The sequence below is a fragment of the Tilletiopsis washingtonensis genome, assembly GCF_003144115.1.
Source record: "Tilletiopsis washingtonensis strain MCA 4186 unplaced genomic scaffold FA09scaffold_8, whole genome shotgun sequence".
NCBI lineage: Eukaryota > Fungi > Basidiomycota > Exobasidiomycetes > Entylomatales > Tilletiopsis > Tilletiopsis washingtonensis.
In genome coordinates this window covers 182,562-202,882 of record NW_020312005.1, presented here as the reverse complement: position 1 = coordinate 202,882, position 20,321 = coordinate 182,562, and the positions used below count along the sequence as shown (strand labels likewise).

Below are 20,321 nucleotides of genomic sequence, written 5' to 3'. Positions count from 1 at the left end.
GGATGCGGGGTCGCCGGCGAGCTGAGAAGAAGCGCTTTGCCGGCGCAAATGCACCTGCACGTGCAGCCCGGCCCGAATGCCGTGCCGCCGCGCGTGGGAGCGCGCTCTCCACGCCAGCCAAGCACACCATCTCGCATCCGCATTGCCGCGGCCACTTCCTCTTTCTCGACGACGACGCCCGCACGGCCGCGGCTACCGATGCGCACGCAGACACGAGCCTGAGCGCTGCCGGTCCGTCGCTCCGCTCCACCACCACCTCCTCCACCGCATCCTTATTCGCTGCAGCATGGACGCGCTCGTCGCCCGCTTCCCGGCCGCGACGCCGTGGCACGCGCTGCTCGGCGGCCTCATGCTGGCGTCGGCCGTGCACGCCTGTGCCCTGCAGCTCGGCTCGCCGCTCGGCATCAGCGGCTTCCTGCACAGTGCCGTCGCCCAGCTGGCGCGTCGTGGAAGATCCTCGCCTCTGTCACAGCAGCAGCCGGCCGACGCCGCCGCGGCATCGCTCAGCGAGCGCACCGCACGCCAGACGGCCAGCCTCTTCACCGCCGGCATTCTCACTGGCGGCGCAGTGCTCGGTGTCGTGCAGCGCCCGCTGCAGGCTGCGCTGGGCGTGCCGCTGCTGGACGCTGCACCCGCTGCGCCTGCGAGCGTCGCACTGCTGGCGCTGCAGGGGGCCCTCATCGGTCTCGGCACTCGTGTGAGTAGTCGTACGTGGCGGCGATGGCGAGGAACCCTGGCGAGGAAGGACTGAGAAGCCGCAGGCTAGCGAGATGCGATGGAGCATGATGTACTGAAGCACGACGAGGCGTGTCGTGAGCCAGCATGCGTGGCAAGCAGCGCAAGCAGCGCTGGCATCGCTGCAGCTCCACCAGCCTCGCTCGTTGGGCAAACGCAGGGACAGCAGCGCGGTGCGAGGCCAGAGCGAGCTCAGAACATCGTCCGAGGCGCTAGTAGGCCCGGATGATCGCTCGGCGAAGGAGCTGCGCCTTGCAGGCTCAGCGCGAACAGCTACAGCGCAGGACGAGACACTGACACGCGGGCTGCACAGCTCGGCAACGGCTGCACCTCGGGCCACTTCCTCTCCGGCCTCTCGCGTCTGAGCGTTCGCAGTCTGGCCGCCACTGCCACCTTCTTCGGCGTGGCCGTCGCGACTCATCTGCACCTGCACGGCAGCGCTGCAGCGCCTGCAGCAGCCGTGCTGAAGCATCTGTCGACTCGTGCGCCGCGTCCCGAACTCTGGGCCGTGCTGCTGCTGCAGGCGCCGGCAGTGGTCTACTGGCTCATCGTTCCACGCATGCTCGCAGTGAGTGCCGATGCGGCGGCGCCTGGCCTGCTTGTCTGCTTGTCGTGCTACTGACTTCGCCCCTCTCGACGACTTCAGGCGGCTGAGAGCGCTGCTGCATCTCGCCAGACGCGCACAGCCGATGAGCGTGCACAGCGCCACTCGCACGCCGCTCGCATCTCGGCGTTCACCATCGGCCTGCACTTTGCCTTTGGCCTCGGCTTGACCGGCATGCTGGTGCGTCATCTTGCCGACGTCACACTGCCAGCTGTGCTCACACGTGCTCTCTAGCGGCCATCCAAGGTGCTCGGCTTCCTCTCGCTCTCGCCTCAAGCCTTCTCGCAGGGCACGTGGGATCCCTCGCTGGCCTTCGTGGCGCTCGGCGGCATCCTGCCCGCGTCGTTCGGCTTCTTCACACAGGTGGCGCCGCGCATGAAGCACTCGCAGCCCAGCATCCACCTCGCCGTGCCAAAGTGGCGCATTCCGACGCGCACCGATGTGATGAACGTGCGTCTGATCGGAGGCGCGACGCTGTTCGGCCTCGGATGGGGAGCTACGGTGCGTCTCACGTGCCTCAATGAGCTCGCATCTGACGCTGACACCTCTCGCTGCAGGGTCTGGTGCGTCGCAGCGTCCTGCACCCTCGCAGCTCAGCCGCTGACCCTTTCTCGCCAGTGCCCGGGACCCGTGCTCGTCACCACCTCTGCTGCCGTCGTGCCTGCCCTTCTCGGCGGCGCCCACACTCAGCTGCGCAGTCTCGCCGTCTTCCTCGCGGCTCTCATCGCCGGCGGCCAGCTCGGCGCTCTTATTTAACTCGGCGCTATTGCCGCACACCTGCTGCGCTACGCCGCACACACACGCTGCTATCGCACGACGTAATATTAGGGTGTATCTCGAGAACCAGGTCAGATCTTCGCCAGCTGCCGGGCGTCGGCTGCAGCGGCGCCGTAGCCACGCTCCTCGCCCTGCGGCTCGGCCTCGTAGGCAGCCCAGGGCCGCACAGGCTGAGCAGCGCGCGACGGCTGCAGCGAGGCCTTGAAGGCGACAGGGTCCTCGATGAGCGTGACGCCAGCCGTTGCGTCAGCCGGCACCACGTCGCCCTCTTCTTCCTGCAGCGGGTGCTTCGCAGCGAGCTCGTCGATGGCCGTGAGCAGCTGCTGCGTCGTCTCGGGCGACGTCTCGAGACGAGTGAGTGCCGCTCGCGTGGCCTCCTTGACCGTCTCGACGCTCGGCTGCTGCGCCTGCAGCGCCGCGTACTCCTCGTCGGAGGTCGGCACGTTGAGCTTTGCGCTGGCGGCGCGCAGCTCCTCGGCGGCAGCGCGGCTGAAGCGCACCGGCTTGACCTTGCTGCGCATGTGCACGGTGAGCTTGGCCCGCGTGCTGCTGGACTGGTGGATGTGCTCGTTGAACATCGCCACGACGTCCTTGCGCTCGAGCTGCCGCAGTGCCGCGACGTCGACGTCGCGCTGCAGGAAGTCGTAGTAGCCGCTGTGGATGTGGAACCAGAAGCGGCTCGACTCCTCGTACAGATTCTTGGGCACCTCGAGCTTCTTGTGCGCCAGACTGTCGCGCTGCGCCGCAAACTCGGCGTCCGTCATGCCCTCGAGCTGCGCCTTGAACGTGTCGAGGAAGGCATCGATGCGCGACTCGACGTATGCGGCGTCGCGCTCGGACTGCACGAGGATGCGGAAGCCCATCGAGCCGATGCTCTTGCGCACGCTGCTGAAGACGAGGTAGCCCAGCTGCTCCTTGGTGCGCAGCTGGTCGAAGCACGGCTCCTGCGCAATCTGCGCCAGCAGCGCCAGCGTGGCGCGCTGCCGGATGTCGGAGGGGTCGCCGACCTGGCAGTAGTACTCGATGCTCGAGTTGACGTTGTCGGCATTCGACACGTCGATCTGCCACGCATGGCTCGAGCCGCGCGGCAGCACGAGCGAGCGGTGCGAGAGCAGCTCGGCCGGCGACAGCGGCGCGTGTCGCAGCGTGCTCTCGGCCAGCTCGGCGAGCTCGACGGCCTGCGCCGGCTGCAGGTTGCCGTGCACGAGCATCTCGACGTGCAGGCGGCCGAGCAGGTCGGGCAGGAAGCGCTGCACGTCCTCGGCCGTGAGGGCATCGAGCTCGCGCAGCTTCTCCTCGGCCGTCCACATGCGCTCGACGAGCAGGTACGTGGCGTAGTAGTTGGCGTGCTGGTACGGCGCCTCGAGGCGGAAGTTCTCGTAGCCGCGGCGCACCTGGTCCTTGATGAGGCCGAAGCGCTGCGCGTTCACCTTGAACGCCGCCAGCTCCTCGAGGATGTAGCGGCAGAGCACGGCCAGCTTGTCGTTGTAGCCGTCGACGGAGAGGCCGATGCCGTCGGCCTGCGACTCGATGTTGTAGCCAAGGCCCGCAAGCTCGGCGTCGTACGAGTACTCGGTCAGCGCGTCCTTGACGAGCTCGACGATGAGGCGCGACTTGACGGCATTGCTCGGCGTCGCATCGAGCAGCGGACTGCGCAGCAGCATAAAGACGTTGGCCTTGGGCATGAAGAACTGGTCGTCGCGCTTGTGCCAGAGCCGGCCGCGCGGCGTGCTGCGCAGCAGGACAGGCCGCTTCGTCGCACGGTAGCCGTCGGCCGCAAAGCGGTCCGCATCGGGCACGGCAAAGTCGCTGGGAATGAACGAGTTCGGCGCCGGCAGCGCGAGGTCTTCTTGGCCGGCAGCCGGCTGGCTGGCGGACAAAAGGCGGCTCGGCAGCGGCGAGAGGGCGTACTCGGTGCCGTACCACCGCTCGCGAGCGTCCCACTCCTTGGTGCCGTTGGGCAGCGTCTGCGCAGCGATGGCGATGCGGCAGTTCTCGGGCCGCAGGCACGCAGCCGTCTCGCGGATGAGCTCGACGTTGAAGTCGCGCGTCAGGTATGGGCCGGACAGCACCCACTCGCGCGGGAACGGCAGCTGCATCTGCGACGAGAGGGCCGAGGCGTACGACGACGGCGGCGCCTTCTCCTTGAAGCGGAACGCCAGCTCGCACAGCTGCTGCACCTCGCGGAACGCCCACTCGGGAAAGTCCGACGCACGCAGCAGGTCGATGTAGCGGAAGATGCTCGCCACGACGTCCTGGTAGTTGGCCAGGCCGTCCTGCGTCAGGTCGATGCTGATCTTGAAGAACTCGAAGCCGTCGGCGCCGTTGGTGGCGCCGGCGCTGAGGTGGTTCGCCCAGCCGCGCGCCTTGAGGTGCGAGAGCACCGAGCCGGCACCCTCGTGCCCGATGAAGTGCGAGAGGAACTGGCCGGGCTTCGAGCGGAAGTGCGGGCTCTGGTCGGGAATCGGGAACGTCACGTCGAGCAGGCGGATGTCCTTGACGCTGCGGAAGAAGACCTGCGTCTGCAGCTGCTCGGCGCCGAGCGGCGACGAGGGAAACGAGGGCGCCGGGATGCCCTTGTTGCGCACGCCCGAGAACTTGTCGACAACCAGGTCCGTCAGCTCGTCGAGCGACTCTGCAGGACGAAGCGTGAGCACGAGCGTGTGCTGCAGCAGTGCGTGGCAACACTGGACTCACCGCGGCCGAGCACCACGAGCTTCATCGTGTTGGCGCTGTAGTAGCGGTCGTGGAACTTGAGCAGCTCGTCGCGCACATCGAGGCCCTTGCTCTTCGGCTCCTCCCACAGCGTCTGCAGGTTGCCCGTGCCAAAGTGCGAGTACGGGTGGTCCGGGCGGCTGAGGCTCTTCTCGAGCTGGAAGGCGCGCCAGGCGTCGCTCTGCAGGTTCTTCTTGTGCTCCGAGTCGACGGCGCGGATCTCGCGCTCCGTGCAGCCGGCGTCGAAGAGCGGCGTCTGGAAGAACTGCGAGAAGCGGTCGAGGGCGCCCGTGAGGTGCGCGTGCCCGACGTCGAAGAAGTAGTTGGTGTTCTCCATGCCCGTGTACGCATTCGAGCTGCCCGAGTGGTTGCTCAGGAACTCGCTGTACTCGTTCTCCCGCGGGTACTTCTGCGTGCCCATGAAGAGCAGGTGCTCGCAGAAGTGCGCCAGGCCCTGCAGCTCGAGCGGGTCGCTCAGGTGGCCGACGCGCACATCGAGCGCTGCGCTCGCCTTGTCCGTCGCGGCGTCGTGCACGAGCAGCGCCTCGAGGCCGTTGGCGAGCCGCACGAGGCGGTAGGCACGGTCATCCTGCCCCGAGCGCTCGAGCGGCTGCGTGAAGACGGCGTACGCCGGTCGGTCGGCGGCACCTTCGCGCATCTCAAAGCCGGGCGGCAGCGGGTGCAGCGCAGAAGTGGGGGTGCTCGAGAATGCAGAGGCACCGAGCAGCTCGTGGGCGCTGCTGGACGACGCTGCCTCGCGAGAGGTGGCCTCGGAGGCGAGGCCGCGAGAAGAGCCGGCGCCCGATGGCAGCGAGGCGTCACGCATGCTGCAGCGGGAGTCAGCAGGGGAAGCGCGACACGTGGCGGAGCGGCGTGCACCTGGCGAAGAGCAGTATCGCAGTGGCAATGCGGGCTACAAGAGCAGCCGCACTGGCGTGCATGCCCGGCCCCTAGACGATCATCAGCACAAGATGCCTGGCGCAAGAGATGCCGAGGCGGCAGCACCTTGCGACAGGAGACCAGGTGCTGTGCGGGTCGCCTTGCCAGCGAAAGCATTGGCACGCTGTCTGGCACACGCATCGCAGCTAGCGCAATGACTACCTTCGATGCTCTCGCCACGGACCCCTCCTACAGAAGCAGGCGAGCCGGCATCCAGCGCCAGCTTCACGTCGCCACTCGCCGCACACACGCACACCAGGCCGTGCGACTCACCTCGGACTAGCGACGCGCGGCTTCACCGCAGCGGCAGCACTGCGACTCGACACTGCGCGATGGGCAAGTGCAGCGGCAGAAGCGGCTGATGGCGCAGCAGCAGCGGCGGCGAGAGCGGGACGCAGGGCGGCGGCGGCAGCGCGGGCACGCGGCAGACTCGGACTGGCACGCAGGAGCGGGCGCAGGAGCAGCTGCGAGGGGCGCATGGGGCGGTGCGTGCGCGACCGGAGAGGCAGGTGGCGGGTAGCAGAGCGGGGCAGAGGGGAGGATGCGGTGTGGTGGGCGAGAAGAAGGGGGCATGCGCAGGGCACCACGCCAAGCGAGCCGGACCCGGTCACCGTCACGCGCGCCGGGCTGCGTCAGCGCTCCCACGCCCTCGGACAAGGCGGAGAGCGTGGGAACGCTGGACCCCCGGCCCCGCCGAGCGGCGCGCCGCGCGCGGTCCGTGCGTCGACGGCAGCAACATCCCGCCTTCTTCTCGCGCCGTCCATCCACTCCTTCTTCCCGGCCATCATCTCCTCTCCTCCTTGCCCAGCATGAGTGCCGCTCCTCTCACGCCACAGCACGTCTTTGCGCCCAACCCCAGCACCACGCGCGCGACGGCCACGCCTCTCTCCTCGCACGGCACGCGTCTCGTCTACACGAGCGGCCGCAGCGTCGTGCTGCGCGACCTCGCCTCGCCGACCGCCACGCTGCTCTACGCACAGCATGCGCACGCCGTCAGCGTGGCGCGCATCTCGCCCAGCGGCTACTACTGCGCCAGCGGCGACGTGGCGGGCAACGTGCGCGTGTGGGACCTCGCGGGCGGCGACATGGTGCTGAAGCTCGAGAAGAAGGCGCCGGGCCCCGTGCGCGACATTGCCTGGGACGCAGAGAGCAAGCGCATCGCGGCCGTCGGCGACGGCAAGGAGAGGTGAGTGCGCCAGTGAGCTGCAGCGATGCAGCCGCCAGCCATGCATGGCCGCCGCACTGGCCTGCCGCAGGGCGTACACTGACGCGGCTGCCAAAGCTTCGGCACCTTCTTCCTCGCCGACTCGGGCTCCTCGTGCGGCGAAGTCACGGGCCACTCCAAGGTGCTCAATGCCGTCGCCATCAAGCCGCAGCGTCCCTTCAAGGCCGTCACGGCCGGCGACGATTGCTCGGTCGTCTTCTACAACGGCGTGCCATTCAAGGTGAGCTCCTTCTGCGGTCACCCTGCCTCCCCGCACTGTGACTGACGCAGGACTTCTGACAGTATGGCGCTTCCACGTCGGCACACACGCGCTTCATCCAAACGCTCGCATATGCGCCCAGCGGCGCTCTCTTTGCATCCGGCGGCTCAGACGGCAAGATCCAGCTGTACGACGGCACGACTGGCGCACTGACTACGACGCTGCAAGACGGCGCTGCGGGCCAAGCACACGCCGGCACCGTTTTTGCCGTGTCCTTCTCGTCGGACAGCTCTCTGCTACTTTCCGCCGGCGCAGACGCCGCACTGCGGCTGTGGGATGTGGGCTCGCAGCAGGTCAAGCAGACGTTCGACCTCAAGAACAAGAGCGGAGGAGGCGCAAACGACCAGCTCGTCGGCGCTTGCTTCGTCGGCACTGACCGCGTTGTGGCGCTAGCACTCAGTGGCGCTCTGCACGTGCTTGACATTGCCGGAGGCGGCGCCACGGTGCTGCATGGGCCCACCAAGGCAGTGGGGCCCAGTGCACTGGCGCTCGTTGATGGCGCCTTCCTGCTTGGTCAGTTGCGCTGAGACCGTGCTGTGCTGTGCGGCTCCGTGCTGACTTGCCACGCAGGCTCTTACGACGGCAAGGTGCTCACCACGAGCCTAGACGGTGCCTGCAAGCTCGTGCAGGATGCGGGCGCCGCCATCACGGGCATGGCGCAGGCGAGCCGCAGCAGTGCATGGGTCATCGGCATGGACGACTCGGTGCGGCGCTTCGTCTCGGGTGCTTTCGAGTGAGTGCAGCAGTGACGCTGCTGCTCTGCGCTTGCACCGCTGAGGCACACGCTCTTCAGCTCCACGTCCGTGTCCACGTCTGGCCAAGCGCGCTCCGTCGCTGGCTCCGACAGCGTCGCGCTCGTTGCCACCTCGCAGGGGCTCGATGTGATCCACGGCTCCTCCAAGACGTCGCATGCGCTCAGCATCGACGCCACAGCCGTCGCCCTCTCTCCCGACGGCGTCACGGCGGCCGTGGGCGCCGAGAATGGCAAGGTGCTGCTGGGCTCCATCAGCGGCGGCAAGTGGACGCCAAGCACGACGTTTGAGAATGGCCGGCGTGCAGTCAGTGCACTGGCCTTCTCGCCCGACGGCGCGCTGCTGGCGGCGGGAGAGACGGGCGGACGCATCATGGTGTACGACGTCAAGGCCGGCAACCTGAAGCTGAACCAGTGGTGAGCAGACACGCCTCTGTCCTCGGTGCCATCCCTCTGACTACACTGCCGGCGGCGCCAGGGTCAACCACACGGGCCGCATCAACGCGCTCGCCTTCTCGCCGGACGGCCAGCGTGCCGTGAGCGCAGCAGGCGACACGAACGTGTACGTCTGGAGCGTGGCGAAGCCCATGAAGCACGTGGCCATTCGCAATGCGCATGCCGGCGGAGCCACGGGCGCCCTCTGGCTCGACGGCGCCGCCATCGCGACGGCGGGCGCCGATGCGGCACTCAAGACGTTCGAGGTGCCGGCACTGCCATGAGGCAAGTGACGGGTGAAATTGCAGCCATCTTTAAAGCCCGAAGCGCGAGAGCTGGCCCTTGGCCGACGTCTTGAATGCAAGCTGCTTGGTGCTGCGACGGATGGGGCGCGGACGAGGTCAGCAGAGGGAAAGCACGCCACACGCTCGTGCTGTGCGCGTTTTGCAGCACTCACTCGGCCAGCCACTTCGAGGCGCCCTTCTCCAGCGAGCCGAGCGACTCCTCCAGACTCGTCATGTACTCTCCGCGCTCCTTTGCCGCCGCCAGGTTCGCCTGCGCCTGGCCCTTTGCCTCGCCCGTCTGGCGCGCCACTCTTGCGCTCTCGGCCTCGCGCAGCGGCGATCTCGACGAGGAGGCGGCGGCGCTCGCCGCAGCTTGTTGCGCCGCGGCCTCTGCTTCTGCGCTCTTGAGCTCGCGCGCCAGCGCCTGCTGCACATGCTTCGGCTCCGGCAGCTTGAGAGCTCGCGCAGGACGCTGCGGCCCCGCGAGGAGATCGTCGAGCTGTGCGCCGGCATCGAGGGCACTGCTCTTGCCGCTCAGCCAGCTCGTCACGCCCTTGACGGCCGCCGAGACGGCGCCGGGATGCGAGGGCATCGCCGCGGCCATCTTGGGGTCGAAGAGGTCGATCGCCGGTGGAGCGGGTCTGGGAAGCCCACCAAAGAGCGTCGACAGTCGCACGTCGCTGCTCGAGGCTACCTCGAGCACGTCGCCGGTGCGCAGCAGCGAGACCGACAGTGGCGCCTGTGCCGCCGCACTGGCTTCGCGGCGCGGCTTGTTGTGCAGGCGCGCAACGGGCTCCAGGTGAGGAAGCGAGAGGATGCGTGTGGAGGTGGGCGTGATGACGGCACACACTCGCTCGTTGTGGCGCTCGACGACTTGAGCTTGCAGGATCGGCTCGCCGACGTCTGCCTTTGCCAGACGCGCACCCGTCAGGCCCACGCGGAGCACCACGTGTGAGCCGCCGGCTGCGAGCAGCAGATGCGACTCGTGGCGCGCGACATCTTCCTCGTCTGGCCTCTCTTGCTCTCGCAGCGCAGCTCGTAGGTCCGTCGGCAGGGCGCTGCATTCGATGCCTTTCGCATCGAGCACCGCCAGCGACACGGGCGCCGTGAGTTCTTCGGTCGCGGCCACGCCCGTGCGCAAGCAGGCCCAGCCAGTGGGCAGATTGACGAACGTGCGCACCGACACGGCGCCATGGCGCAGTACCACGAGTCGAGGCGCGAGCAGTGGATCGTCGGCGGAGCGCGCAATCGTGATGGTCATGCGCGTGATGACGCCCGAGCCTTCCTCCTCTTGCATCTTGCGAAAGTCGCGCGACTCGCGCTGCCCCTGCGGCGCCTGCGGCGTGTCGCTTGCGTCGCCGAAGCCTTCGCGGTAGACGATAGCGGCGCTGCGCAGGTCGAGCACGGCGAGCGCAGCGCCACACGCGACGGCGAGAAAGCCAATGTCGGAGACGGCCGTCGCGGTGACGCCGCCTCGCACGAGATCGAGCATGAGCGTGGGCTTGAAGCCGTCGGTCTGCCAGTCTGCAAAGTGTCCGAGCGGCTCGACTTGGCGCACCATCGCTCCCGTCACGGCAGCTGTAGCGGAAGGGCCAGACTCGGCACTGCTCTCGCGCGTATGAGGCTGCATGAGACGCCGGGCGTCGCGACGGGGACGAGGAGGCGGCGCTGCCAGTGCGCCTCGCGAGCCGCTGGATGGAAGCGTCTGCGATGCAGTACACAGCGGCCTTGCGGTTGGCTCCGGCGGGCCTGTGCCGAGTTCGCGCATCGCCGCCGACATGGCATCGTCGAGATGAGTCGTTCCCGGACTTCGCAGGCTCGGACTTCTCGGCTCCGCCATCTCGCGCGCCGCCGCTTCGTCCTGCGCCACTTCGCGCGCCACTTCGCTGCGCAGCGCCTCGGTGTGCGAGGCGCGCGCAAAGTCGAAGCGAAAGTGCAGCACGGCGCCGCCGGCGAGCACGACGGCGAGCTCGAGGGCGTCCGGGGCGAGGGCGACATCGACGATGCCGAGGCGCGAGACGTTGCTGCGCAGCCGAGCAAACGTGCCGCCGTCGTTGGAGTCGAGGACGAGGGTGCGCACGGAGATGGTGAGGTGCGGCAGGGCACGCGGGAAGGGCTGCTGCAGCACCGGCTCCGCAGGCGGCACTGTCGCAGCGGAGCCTCCTTGCGCAGACGCATCCTCCACGACGCGGCCCACGAGCAGCAGGTGCGCACTGACATCGGCAAAGCGCACCGTGCCGTCATGGTGCCACGTCAGCATGAGGCGATAGTCGTCGCTTCCACGCGCGAGCAGCTCGGGCGACAGGCCGTTCTCGGTGCGTGGATGTGCGGCGCCGCCGCGCAGAGGCAGCTCTGTGCCCTCGCCTGCACTTGCTGCCTCGGCCAGCTCTGCAGCGACACTTCCGTCGCGCGCAGCACCCTCGGCGCCGAGCAGTCGCCGATAGGCGTGTGCGCTGACATTGAAGAGGCGAGCACCGAGCACGGCGCCACTGCCCGCAAGGCTCAGCGCCAGGGGCAATGTCCTCGGCTTGGCCTGCGCATGCGGCGAGGGTGGAAAGGAGAAGGCCTGCATGCCTCGCGAGGTGCCCGCAAGTGGAGGCAGTCGCTCATCGGCGCCGACGAGCGTGAGGATGCTCGTGGGATCATGCGTGCCTCCATAGTGCGGCGAGCTGCGAGGAAGCAGCAGAAAGTCTTCGCAGACGCCGCACGTCGGCAGGCGCGTCTCGAAGTCGGAGGTGAGCGACTTGCGCAGCGCCGCGCGCTGCTTGGCCACGGCGTCGGGCGCCTTGGAGGCCCAGAGGGAGAGCGGCGCACTGTAGGGCGGGAAGTGCCAGTTGGCCAGACCGGCCGGCTCGACGTCGAGTATGCCGCCGCCGAGCACAGTGAGGATGGTGCCCTTGCTCGCGTTGGCCGAAGAAGCGGAGGCGGCGGAGGAGGAGGAGGCAGAGTCTTGCATCGCGCTGCTCGCCATGTCGCGCCACGTCGCCGCGGGAAAGCTGGACCAGGCGAGCTTGAAGATGGGCTCGCGCGTGAATCTCCTCTGCGGCGCCTCTGCCGCGGGAGGCGCTTGTGGACGCTCGACGTCGAGCGCATCCAGCGTCCTCACCATGAGCGGCTTGTCGCCGTCGTCGGCACTCCAGAACGAGACGACGCCATCGGCGTGGCCCATGGCAAAGACGGAGCCGCAGGAGCGCCACGCCACACATGTGGCCGCCGAGGCGCGCTCCGTCCACAGCACGTCGTCGGCCGCGCCGCCGGCGCCGGGTGCGCCGGGCAGCAGACGCAGTTGGAAGGAGCGCAGCACGGAGCGCGTCTTGAGATCAAGCAGGCAGGCGCCGCCTTCGTATGCGAGCAGCAGGCGCGACATGTCGAGCGGGTGCGTCTTGATGTCTGTGTTTTGTGTGTGCAGGTGCCATCAGCCATTGCCTGCCAATGAAGACTGCCGCCCGTCGAGCCGTCGAGAGTGGGAGAGCCAACACTCACCGATGATCATGGGCACATGCCGTCGACTGGGTGCATCTGGCACGCCGGACTTGCGCAAGCTAGACACATCGCGCTCAACCGACTCAGCCTGCCAAGCCAAGCAGAGGTGGGGGGGGGGGGCAGCCTCTCGAAAGAGAGGCAGAAAGGGCGGGCAACACTCACATCTCCTCCTCTTCCCACCAAAGATTGGGGATGCGATAGGGCGACACTACCGCTCTCTCCAGACTGCACGCACACACACATCAGCTTTCTGCTCCCCTCCTCTGTGGGCGCATCGCACAGCACACTCACTCATACGCGTCCACCGTGCCGTCCCTGAGGCCGAGGAGCACATGCGCATGGCCCGGCTGCACCTCGACACACGTGATGCCGTTGCGCGCCGAGTGCGCCGCGATGCGCAGCGGCGTGTCGGCGTGCAGCGTGGCGCCGCTGAAGACGGGCGCGAGCCCGGCGGTGCCGCCTTGCCCTTTTGTGGCGCTCAGAGCGGCGTCGCTGCGCGAGACGTCGAAGATGGCCAGGTTGTCCTTGACGTCTGCCCACGCGCTATCAGCTGTGCTCCGGCATGCGAGAGAGAGGTGGGCGCAAGCGGCTCACCGGCAACGACGAGCATGCCACTGCCGGCCCTCCACGCCAGATGCCGAATCGCGGCTGCCGGCCGGAGCGCCCATTCGAGCGAGAGGGTGCGGCCGAAGAGGTGCAGCGAGCCGCTGGCGGTGCCGAGGGCGAGATAGCCGAGCACGGGCTCGTATGCGAAGGCGCTGACGGCGGCGGGGAGCGCGAGCGAGGCGAGCCACGCGTCGCTGAAGGAGGCAGCGGAGGAGGAGGAGGCGAGAGAGCAGGACCAGTCGGCGCTTTCCAGCTCGGGCGGGATGCGCGTGGGCAGGCGCAGCCAGGAGGGCGGCATGGCTGCGCGTATGCGGCCGAGGAGCGAGGAGAAGGTGGAGGAGGAGAAGCAAGCCAGGTGCGAGGCACGGACAAGAGGCAACTCAAGGTGACACCGCACGCGCCGCCTCCGCGGATCTCGCAGCGCAAGGCCGGCCTTCTTCTTGGCGTGGCGGGGCGTAGCGTGCACGTGCCTCCTCGGTGCCATGCCTTTGCCCCGTGTGATGCGCGCGCTGCCTCGCTGCCTCTTTCCTCTGCTCCTCCTTGCCCCTCCTCGCACCCGCCTCCGGCATCAGCGTGTGTCATGTCCTCCTCCTCTGTGCCCCTCGACGTCGCCGCGCTCAAGGCGCACTACGACACGCACGGCTACGTGCTGCTGCCCTCCACTCTCTCTCCCTCCTACCTCGCCTCGCTGCGCGCCGCCGCCGCACACGCCACGGCCCTCACGCGCGCCGGCGCCTGGCCGCATCGCCGCGTCGTCGGCAAGGCCTTCCCGCCGTTTGACGCCGAGAATAGCGACAGCTGGGGCGTGCAGCATCTGCTGCATCCACGCATGCCCCGCGCCGACGTCTTTGCCGCCTTCTATGCGCGCGACGAGCTGCTCGACGTCGCGGCGGCGCTGATTGGCACGCCGCGCGAGGCGATGCAGATGGAGCTCTTCAACCTCCGTACGTTGCTGCTGCTACTCCTCCCTTCTTGCGGTGCTGGCAGGCTGACGCAGCGCACAGTGATCAATCCGGCGTCGCACGCCTTTGCCCTCGCCTGGCACCGCGACGACATGCGCCCCTCTCTCTCCCCCACCGAGGAGGCCGCGCGCCTGGCGCTGCCCTGTGCAGGCGTGCAGTTCAACACGGCCCTCTACGACGATGCCTGTCTCTTCCTCGTCTCCGGCACGCATGCGCGCGTTCTGGACGCGGCGGAGCGCAGGGCAAACGAGGCAAAGGCGCCCGAGGCGAGGAGAGTGGAGGAAGAGGGCGCGCAGGGGGAGAGCATGAGGCAGGGCAAATGGAACGTGGATCCAACGACGGCGATGCAGGTGGAACTGAAAGGTGAGTCTCTTGTTTCCCGCCCCTTTCTCATCCCCCCCGGCCCTCAACTGGGCTACGACTCCGGAGAGCCTCACCTTTCTATGCGCTGCTGACGCCCCAAGCCAACCCCAACCAACCAAAGCGGGCCAGACAATCTTCTACTCGCAGCGCCTGCTGCATCGCGCCAGCTATGTGCCGCAGCGGACGCGCGCCACACTGCATGGCTGCTATGGCGGCGCACTGCATGCTGCCGCTGGTGCTGCGGCTGCTGCTGCTGCTGCTGGAGAGGGAGCAGAAAAGGACGAGGGGCGCGAGGGACAGGCGCAGAGGGAGTTGGTGCAGGAACGAGCGCGCAATGTCCTGCAGGTGAGTCCTCCCCTCGTTCCCACGTCACGCTTCGTAATCTTCGCCGGCGCCTTCGTCTCTTCGTCTCTTAGCCACAAGCAAAGGATCGAAATTGCCGTTCGATTTTCCAGAGCGCCAGGCTTTTCCGGAAATGCTGAACTCAGCAATCTTCCCTTCTCTCTCTCTCTCTCTCGCACTCAGCACGGAGTGGAATGGATGCGCGATCCCACATTCGGCGCCTCCTTGCCTCCCTCTTTACAGCCCAGTGAGTCTGCCCCTGAAGGCCTCTGCTCCTCTCTCTCTCTCTCTGCCTCGTCCCACCTCCGTCGTGGCCCCCCCATCGTTTCGTCGCACGCGTTACTTCCTGTGTGTCCTTCCCTCATCTGAACTCCTGCTGCTCGTCACGCACAGTGTGGAGCAACCTGCTCGCCATGGAGGCGCAGGCGCGCCAAAGCGGCGTGCAGTTGGGCTACTCGCTCGAAGGCTAGAGCGGCGGCGGCGGGCGGGCGGGCGGGCGAGCAGGCGCCGGGGGGGGGGGGGGGGGGCAGTGCCTCCTTCCTCCTCTCCTCTCCTCTCCTTCCTCACGATGGCGATGGCCAATTATACCCCTTGCATTGAAATTCTACCAGGCCTTGCTAAGCTGCGCATCCAGACACAGCCGCATGCCGTCGCGCGTCTCGAAGAGCGGCCACGGCGCTGCTGCCGCGCGGGCCGAGGCCGAGTCTGCGGCTGGTGCTCGCGCTGCTGCGCCGTCTGCTCCTTCAGCGGCAGGCGGCGCAGGCGCAGGCGCGGCGTCGGTGTCGACGTCGACGGCGCTTGCGCTTGCGCTTGCGGGCTGAGAGGAAGAAGCCGGCGTGTGCTGCGGCGCAGCGAGCACGGCCAGCTGCAGGGCGCGTACGAAGAGCTGCTCGACGACGCCTTGTAGTTTCGCGCCCGACTGCGCAAAGTCCGGTTGCTGGGTTTGGGATGGGAGTAAGTTGCCCCTCGCTTTCTCAGCTTTCTCTTCTCTGCGCGAGCGCGGCGGGAGCGAAGAGGCGCTGGGGGAAGGAACTCACCGCATTCACTTCCAGCAAATAACTGCGCAGTCTCGGCTCTTGCGCCTCGTCCGCCGCCTGTGCCTGGTCCTCCCACCCAAGCAGCAGATCGACGCCGAACACCTCCCACGCATTGGGCCACGTCTGCCAATGCACGCTGTTTGCGCGTGCCGCCGCCTCAAAGACGGCGCCGAGGGTGTGTGCCACATGGGCGACGCAGGCGTCGTGCTGCTGCTGCGTGAAGATGGCTTGTTCCGAGGAGGAGGAGGAGGAGAGCATGGGCGAGCCGATGAGGTCGGAGAAGAGATGCACATTCTCCTCTGCTGGTCGGCCGGAGGCAGTGGAGCTGCCATCGGCGTGGAGACACGTGTTGCTGAGATGCACCCGAGGATCTGGCTCGCCAGCTGCCTCGCCTGCTTGCGGAGAGGCATAGGGCAGCGGCGCAAAGAGGGCGAGGAGCGAGTCGTAGAGATACACGCGCAGCCCGCCGACGCAGAGCACGTAGGCGCGCAGATGGAACTTGCGCGGCGAGAAGGCGGAGGCGGAGGCAGAGGGAGAGGCAGAGGGAGAGAGGAGCAGAGGACGAGAGAGATACTCCTGCGCGCCGGACGGGCGTCGATGGCGGAGGGGTTCAGTAGTGTACAGAGAGAGAGTGAGGAAGATGAGTGGGGAGTAAGGGGCGGGGGGGGGGAGGGTTAGATGGAACACGCACCTGAATGACGAAGTGCCGCAGCTGGCCCAGCATGCCGCCATCGCCCTGCTCTTCCTTATTTGCCTTCTCCTTCTCCTCCTCCTTCTCCTCGCCGTCCGACTCTTGCTCGCTCTCGCTCTCCTCCTCCTCCATGTCCTCCAAGATGGCCCTGAGCCCTGCCTCGTCGTGAAAGAGGCGGATGCCATGGCCTCGGTCCGCCATGCCCGGCTTGAGAATGTACCATGTCTGCTCTGCCGCCTGCTCTGCCTCGCCCTCGCTCGCGCTCGCGGCGGCGTCGAGCGCGGCCTTGAGATCGTACAGCTCGTCGAGCAGCAGTTCGTCGAGCTCGTCTGCGAACTGCAGCTCGACAATCCACGTCTTTGGCGTGAGGCTGCGCGGGTCCAGCAGGCTGCTGCCCTCGCGCGAGGCAGCGTGCGTCTTGAGGGCATGGGCATGCAGCGCGTGCGCCAGGTGGTGCTTGCGGATGAGCGCCTTGCGGATCACATAGCTGCTGCACTGCGCCTGCGTTGCGGAGCCCAGCAGCGAGGAGAAGGGCAGCACGTCGTAGTCGGCAAAGTAGAGGGCGTGCCCTTGCGGTGCCTGCGGGGAGGAGTCGCCAGGCAGAGTCGCCCCGTTGCTGCTGCTGCTGCTGCTGCTGTCGCTGCTGTCGCTGTCGCTGCTGCTGCCCAGCCCGTCGACGACGGCCCAGCCGGCGCCGCCGAGGACGCGGCGCGCGGCGGCGAGGGCGCGCGCGTGCGTGTAGGGCGCGCCGGGAAAGGCGACGTATGCGGAGCGTGCGGCGGCGCAGGACGCCGAGGGTGCGCAGGAGGCCATGCTGGGCGCCCAGAGAGGCGTGGCGGGTGCGCGAGAAGAAGCGCGAAGAGGAAGGGTGAGGCGCGCCGACAACGTCGAGGTGGAGCAGCGAGATGCGGCACGTGCTGCCACCCAAAAGCGCGCGCGTCGACTCGACTCGAGCCGGCCGGGCGTTGGCTGCTCCGTGCGCCGAGACGAGCCTCGGCACGCAGCACGCGTCCTTGCTCCACACCACCACCATCCTGGCCTTGGCGCGGCGGAGCTCGCCCAGCCATGTCGCTCAACCTCCTCGCCATCCCGCCCAAGACGACGGCGACGCCCTCGGCGCACCTCGCCGCCGCCCTGCACGCCCACATCGCCGCGCACTTCACCGACGCGCACCCGGCCGCCTTCGATGGCGACCTGGCGCGCCTGCAGGAGGCGCGCGACGAGGCGGTGCATCTCGACGGCCATGAGGTGGGCGTGCGGAGAGTGGAGGAGTACTACGCCTTGCTCAAGGCACTCGCCAGCAAGTTTCCGGACGAGGTGAGTCGCATGAGGAGCAGAGGCAGCAGGGCAGGACAGTGCGTGGCGTCGCAGCTGGCTGCCGAGTGGCCATGAGAGCAGAGGCAGCAAGGCATGCAGCAGAGGGACGTGGCAGCTGGCTGCCGGCTGCCATGCGGTGCCGCTCGACAAGGCCTTCTCATCAACGCCTCACCTTGCCCCATGCTGACCTTGGCAGCAGATCAACCTCGCCTTCTCCTGGACGCTCTCCTTTCCCTCCTCCACCTCCTTCTTCTCCTCCGCGCCCTCTCCGCCCTCCTCTCCCTCCCTCTCGACGCCCGCACGCTCCTCGCTCTCCCACGCGCCGGGCGGCTTCACCTACGTGGCGCACCCGACGCTGGCGTACGAGCGCGCCGCGCTCCTCTTCAGTCTCGCCGCGCTGCAGAGCCAGCTGGCGTGCGTCGAGACGCGCCTGGACACGGAGAGCTGCAAGCGAGCGGTGGGCGCGTTTGCGGTGAGTTTTGGCCTTTTTTCCGGCGCCGCTTGCGACGATGGGTGCAGAGCGCGCGGCGCATGCGACACCAGAGGCTGCCCGCCGCGGGGGGGGGGGGGGGGGGGGGGGGGGGGGGGGGGGGGGGGGGGGGGGGGGGGGGGGGGGGGGTCCCTGAGAGCCGAGCCCGCTCGGCACGCAATGGCGTGCAAATGGCCACATCTCGCTGGACAGCTCGGGGGCGATAGGGCATGGGGTCCTAGCGGCGTGGTTGGTGTGTTGGAGAGGTCGACTATAGATCGGGCGTGTGCCTGGGGGGCAATGCGCACAGGCGGGAGCAGCACGCCCGTCTCGATGCGCTCAGGCTGGGGGCGGAGAATCTGCGCGCTCGCTGCGCTTCGGCTCGGCTTCGCTTGTTGCAAAGCCCGCACAAGGGCTCCGCTCATTCTTGCCTCTCTCTCTCTCTTTCTCGAACAGGCAGCAGCCGGCATTCTCTCGCACCTCCTCTCCCTCATCCCCACGCTCGCGTCCACCTTCGCCGCCGCGCCGCGCACCGCCGACAGCGATCTCTCCGCTGCGACGCTGCGTGCGCTGCGCGACGTCATGCTTGCGCAGGCGCAGGAGTGCGCCTGGGCCAAGGCCGTCGTCGACCGCATGAAGGACGGCACGATAGCCAAGCTGGCGGCGCGCGTCGAGGCGCTCTACGCCAGTGCCCTCGAGCATGCGGCGGCCAAGGGCGCCGACGCGGGCGCATGCGAGCTGCCCAAGGAATGGCAGAGCCATCTCGGCGCAAAGCGCTGGCACTTTGCCGCGGCGGCGCAGTTCCGCAAGAGTGTCGAAGACCTGGGCGCCAATCGCTACGGCGCCGAACTTGCGCGCCTGCAGCTGGCGCAGGCACACATCAAGAAGGCGCTCGAGCTTGCCAAGGCGAGGAATGTCTCGCCGGCACTCGCGGCCGATGCCAAGTCCTTGCAGGACGTCATCAACTCGAGTCTGAGCCGCGCAACGAGAGACAACGACCTCATCTATCTCGATCCCATCCCTGCCGTCGCGCAGCTCGCGCCCCTCGTGGGCGTGTCGATGGCGGAGCCGCGCCTGGCGCCCGACATTAAGGATCCGTCGGCCTTGGCGCGGCAGCTGGGCCCGCTCTTTGAACAGCTGACGCCGTACAGTGTGCACCTGGCGATGAGCATCTATGAGGACCGCAAAGAGGCAATGCTGAGGGAACTGGAGGAGACAAAGTCGGAATTGGAGGCGGATGCTTCTTCGTGAGTTCCCCCCCCCCCCTCTCCCCCCGCCCTCTCTCCTGCTTCGGCGCGCGCTCGTTGCGTGTGGGAAATCTGACACGTCCCTCCTTTCCCCTGCCTGCCTTCGCTCGCCCCCCCTACAAAACAACCGGGCAGCACACTGCAATCGCTCAACCTGCCGGGCTCGCTCTTGGCGCTCGAACAGCCGCTGGGCCTGCCGGCGTCGCTGCTGCGCAAGTCCGACGAGGTGCGCCTGTCGGGCGGCCTGGCGCGCCTGCAAAGCATCGCCGCCGACGTTGCGCGCGTCGCTGCTTCCGACGCGCGCCTGCTCGACGAGATCGAGGCGCATCTGGCGGCGGAGAAAGAGGAGGATGACGGCTTGAGAAGGGACTTTAAAGACAAGCATGTGGGCAATAGAGAGCCGAGCGACACGGCGGCAAGGGAGTTGAGGCGGCGCGCGGAGGAGTTTGCACAGACGCTGCAGCAGGCCAAAGGCAGCGACGACGTGGTGCGCGCAAAGATGGACGAGTGGGAAGATGTGATTGGCGTGCTTGACGGAGGCGAGGTACGTCTGTGCCCTTCCCCCCCCCCTCCCCCTCTCCGATCTCTTCACACACCCGCCTCGGCATCGCTGACCAAGTCACACACGCTCCTCACGGGTGGCGGGCGGGGCGGGGGGGCAAACAGGCGGCGCTCACGGCCTTCATCCCCACGGGCGCACCGACGACGGCGCCGCAGAGTTCCGCGCAGACGCTCTGCGTGTCGCGCCTGCGCCGTGCCCTCGAGGCGCTCGACGACGTGCTCGACGCGCGCGCCGCGCTGCTGTCCGAAGCGCAGGCGCAGGCAAAGGCCGACGACGTCAAGCCGCACATCGTCGCGGCGCAGGCGCAGCAGCAGGCGGCACACGAGGGCGCCGCAGACGAGGCACAAGGCGCGCAGATGTTCGAGCCGATTCTGAGCGAGGGCATGGAGAAGTATGAACGCTTCAAGGAGGAGATGCAACGCAGTGCGCACGAGCAGGAGCAGCAACTTGAGGCGATCCGGGTCAGTTCCCTTTCCCACCCTCTTCTCTCTCGCGCTCTCAGCTGAACCCCCCCCCCC

At 68.0% G+C, this 20,321-nt stretch overlaps 7 protein-coding genes across 7 annotated transcripts; 4 read left to right on the top strand and 3 right to left on the bottom strand.

Annotated features, from left to right (window-relative positions):
- The first annotated feature begins 124 nt into the window (after window positions 1-124).
- On the top strand, window positions 125-2,218 carry FA09DRAFT_329232 (hypothetical protein). Its single transcript, XM_025742089.1, has 5 exons — window positions 125-697; window positions 1,049-1,303; window positions 1,382-1,519; window positions 1,574-1,848; window positions 1,957-2,218. Exons 1-5 carry the CDS (start codon window positions 287-289, stop codon window positions 2,093-2,095), a joined length of 1,218 nt encoding a protein of 405 aa, XP_025599007.1. The 5' UTR covers window positions 125-286; the 3' UTR covers window positions 2,096-2,218.
- On the bottom strand, window positions 2,079-6,319 carry FA09DRAFT_329231 (hypothetical protein). Its single transcript, XM_025742088.1, has 3 exons — window positions 6,044-6,319; window positions 4,814-5,658; window positions 2,079-4,751 (listed from the first exon to the last, which is right to left on the bottom strand). Exons 1-3 carry the CDS (start codon window positions 6,247-6,249, stop codon window positions 2,188-2,190), a joined length of 3,615 nt encoding a protein of 1,204 aa, XP_025599006.1. The 5' UTR covers window positions 6,250-6,319; the 3' UTR covers window positions 2,079-2,187.
- Window positions 6,320-6,532: 213 nt separating this feature from the next.
- Window positions 6,533-8,724, top strand: FA09DRAFT_317465 (putative actin interacting protein 1; the record flags this gene model as incomplete). The annotated part of the gene is made up of 6 exons (XM_025740876.1): window positions 6,533-6,956; window positions 7,053-7,215; window positions 7,278-7,767; window positions 7,825-7,987; window positions 8,033-8,422; window positions 8,484-8,724. The coding sequence occupies exons 1-6, from the start codon at window positions 6,580-6,582 to the stop codon at window positions 8,722-8,724; spliced, it is 1,824 nt and encodes a 607-aa protein (XP_025599005.1). The 5' UTR covers window positions 6,533-6,579.
- On the bottom strand, window positions 8,568-13,175 carry FA09DRAFT_249346 (hypothetical protein). Its single transcript, XM_025739687.1, has 6 exons — window positions 12,802-13,175; window positions 12,499-12,739; window positions 12,370-12,432; window positions 12,208-12,266; window positions 8,898-12,114; window positions 8,568-8,815 (listed from the first exon to the last, which is right to left on the bottom strand). The coding sequence occupies exons 1-6, from the start codon at window positions 13,109-13,111 to the stop codon at window positions 8,755-8,757; spliced, it is 3,951 nt and encodes a 1,316-aa protein (XP_025599004.1). The 5' UTR covers window positions 13,112-13,175; the 3' UTR covers window positions 8,568-8,754.
- Window positions 13,176-13,393: 218 nt separating this feature from the next.
- On the top strand, window positions 13,394-14,849 carry FA09DRAFT_296605 (hypothetical protein; the record flags this gene model as incomplete). Its single annotated transcript, XM_025740176.1, has 3 exons — window positions 13,394-13,757; window positions 13,818-14,101; window positions 14,268-14,849. 3 exons carry the CDS (start codon window positions 13,394-13,396, stop codon window positions 14,847-14,849), a joined length of 1,230 nt encoding a protein of 409 aa, XP_025599003.1.
- A 208-nt stretch (window positions 14,850-15,057) lies between these two features.
- On the bottom strand, window positions 15,058-17,046 carry FA09DRAFT_342992 (TTL-domain-containing protein). Its single transcript, XM_025744571.1, has 3 exons — window positions 16,209-17,046; window positions 15,518-16,093; window positions 15,058-15,417 (listed from the first exon to the last, which is right to left on the bottom strand). The coding sequence occupies exons 1-3, from the start codon at window positions 17,019-17,021 to the stop codon at window positions 15,085-15,087; spliced, it is 1,722 nt and encodes a 573-aa protein (XP_025599002.1). The 5' UTR covers window positions 17,022-17,046; the 3' UTR covers window positions 15,058-15,084.
- Window positions 17,047-17,229: 183 nt separating this feature from the next.
- On the top strand, window positions 17,230-20,317 carry FA09DRAFT_249300 (BRO1-domain-containing protein). The gene is made up of 5 exons (XM_025739686.1): window positions 17,230-17,525; window positions 17,725-17,997; window positions 18,451-19,241; window positions 19,377-19,785; window positions 19,908-20,317. The coding sequence occupies exons 1-5, from the start codon at window positions 17,274-17,276 to the stop codon at window positions 20,307-20,309; spliced, it is 2,127 nt and encodes a 708-aa protein (XP_025599001.1). The 5' UTR covers window positions 17,230-17,273; the 3' UTR covers window positions 20,310-20,317.
- Window positions 20,318-20,321: the final 4 nt, after the last annotated feature.

Bases quoted from the DNA above. Each gene is read 5' to 3' on its own strand.
- FA09DRAFT_249300 (XM_025739686.1), top strand. From the start codon at position 17,274: ATGTCGCTCAACCTCCTCGCCATCCCGCCCAAGACGACGGCGACGCCC. The intron at 17,998-18,450 runs GTGAGTTTTGGC...TTTCTCGAACAG, and splicing joins GAGCGGTGGGCGCGTTTGCG to GCAGCAGCCGGCATTCTCTC. The intron at 19,786-19,907 runs GTACGTCTGTGC...GGGGGCAAACAG, and splicing joins GCGTGCTTGACGGAGGCGAG to GCGGCGCTCACGGCCTTCAT.
- FA09DRAFT_329231 (XM_025742088.1), bottom strand. From the start codon at position 6,249: ATGCGCCCCTCGCAGCTGCTCCTGCGCCCGCTCCTGCGTGCCAGTCCG. The intron at 5,659-6,043 runs GTGAGTCGCACG...CTCCCGCTGCAG, and splicing joins CCGCGCGTCGCTAGTCCGAG to CATGCGTGACGCCTCGCTGC. The intron at 4,752-4,813 runs GTGAGTCCAGTG...TTCGTCCTGCAG, and splicing joins GCTCGTGGTGCTCGGCCGCG to AGTCGCTCGACGAGCTGACG.
- FA09DRAFT_329232 (XM_025742089.1), top strand. From the start codon at position 287: ATGGACGCGCTCGTCGCCCGCTTCCCGGCCGCGACGCCGTGGCACGCG. The intron at 1,520-1,573 runs GTGCGTCATCTT...CGTGCTCTCTAG, and splicing joins TCGGCTTGACCGGCATGCTG to CGGCCATCCAAGGTGCTCGG. The intron at 1,849-1,956 runs CACGTGCCTCAA...CCTTTCTCGCCA, and splicing joins TGGGGAGCTACGGTGCGTCT to GTGCCCGGGACCCGTGCTCG.
- FA09DRAFT_342992 (XM_025744571.1), bottom strand. From the start codon at position 17,021: ATGGCCTCCTGCGCACCCTCGGCGTCCTGCGCCGCCGCACGCTCCGCA. The intron at 16,094-16,208 runs GTGCGTGTTCCA...TCCGGCGCGCAG, and splicing joins TGCGGCACTTCGTCATTCAG to GAGTATCTCTCTCGTCCTCT. The intron at 15,418-15,517 runs GTGAGTTCCTTC...TCCCAAACCCAG, and splicing joins ATTTGCTGGAAGTGAATGCG to CAACCGGACTTTGCGCAGTC.
- FA09DRAFT_249346 (XM_025739687.1), bottom strand. From the start codon at position 13,111: ATGCCGCCCTCCTGGCTGCGCCTGCCCACGCGCATCCCGCCCGAGCTG. The intron at 12,267-12,369 runs GTGAGTGTTGCC...CGATGTGTCTAG, and splicing joins TGGTGGGAAGAGGAGGAGAT to CTTGCGCAAGTCCGGCGTGC. The intron at 12,115-12,207 runs GTGAGTGTTGGC...CACAAAACACAG, and splicing joins GCATGTGCCCATGATCATCG to ACATCAAGACGCACCCGCTC.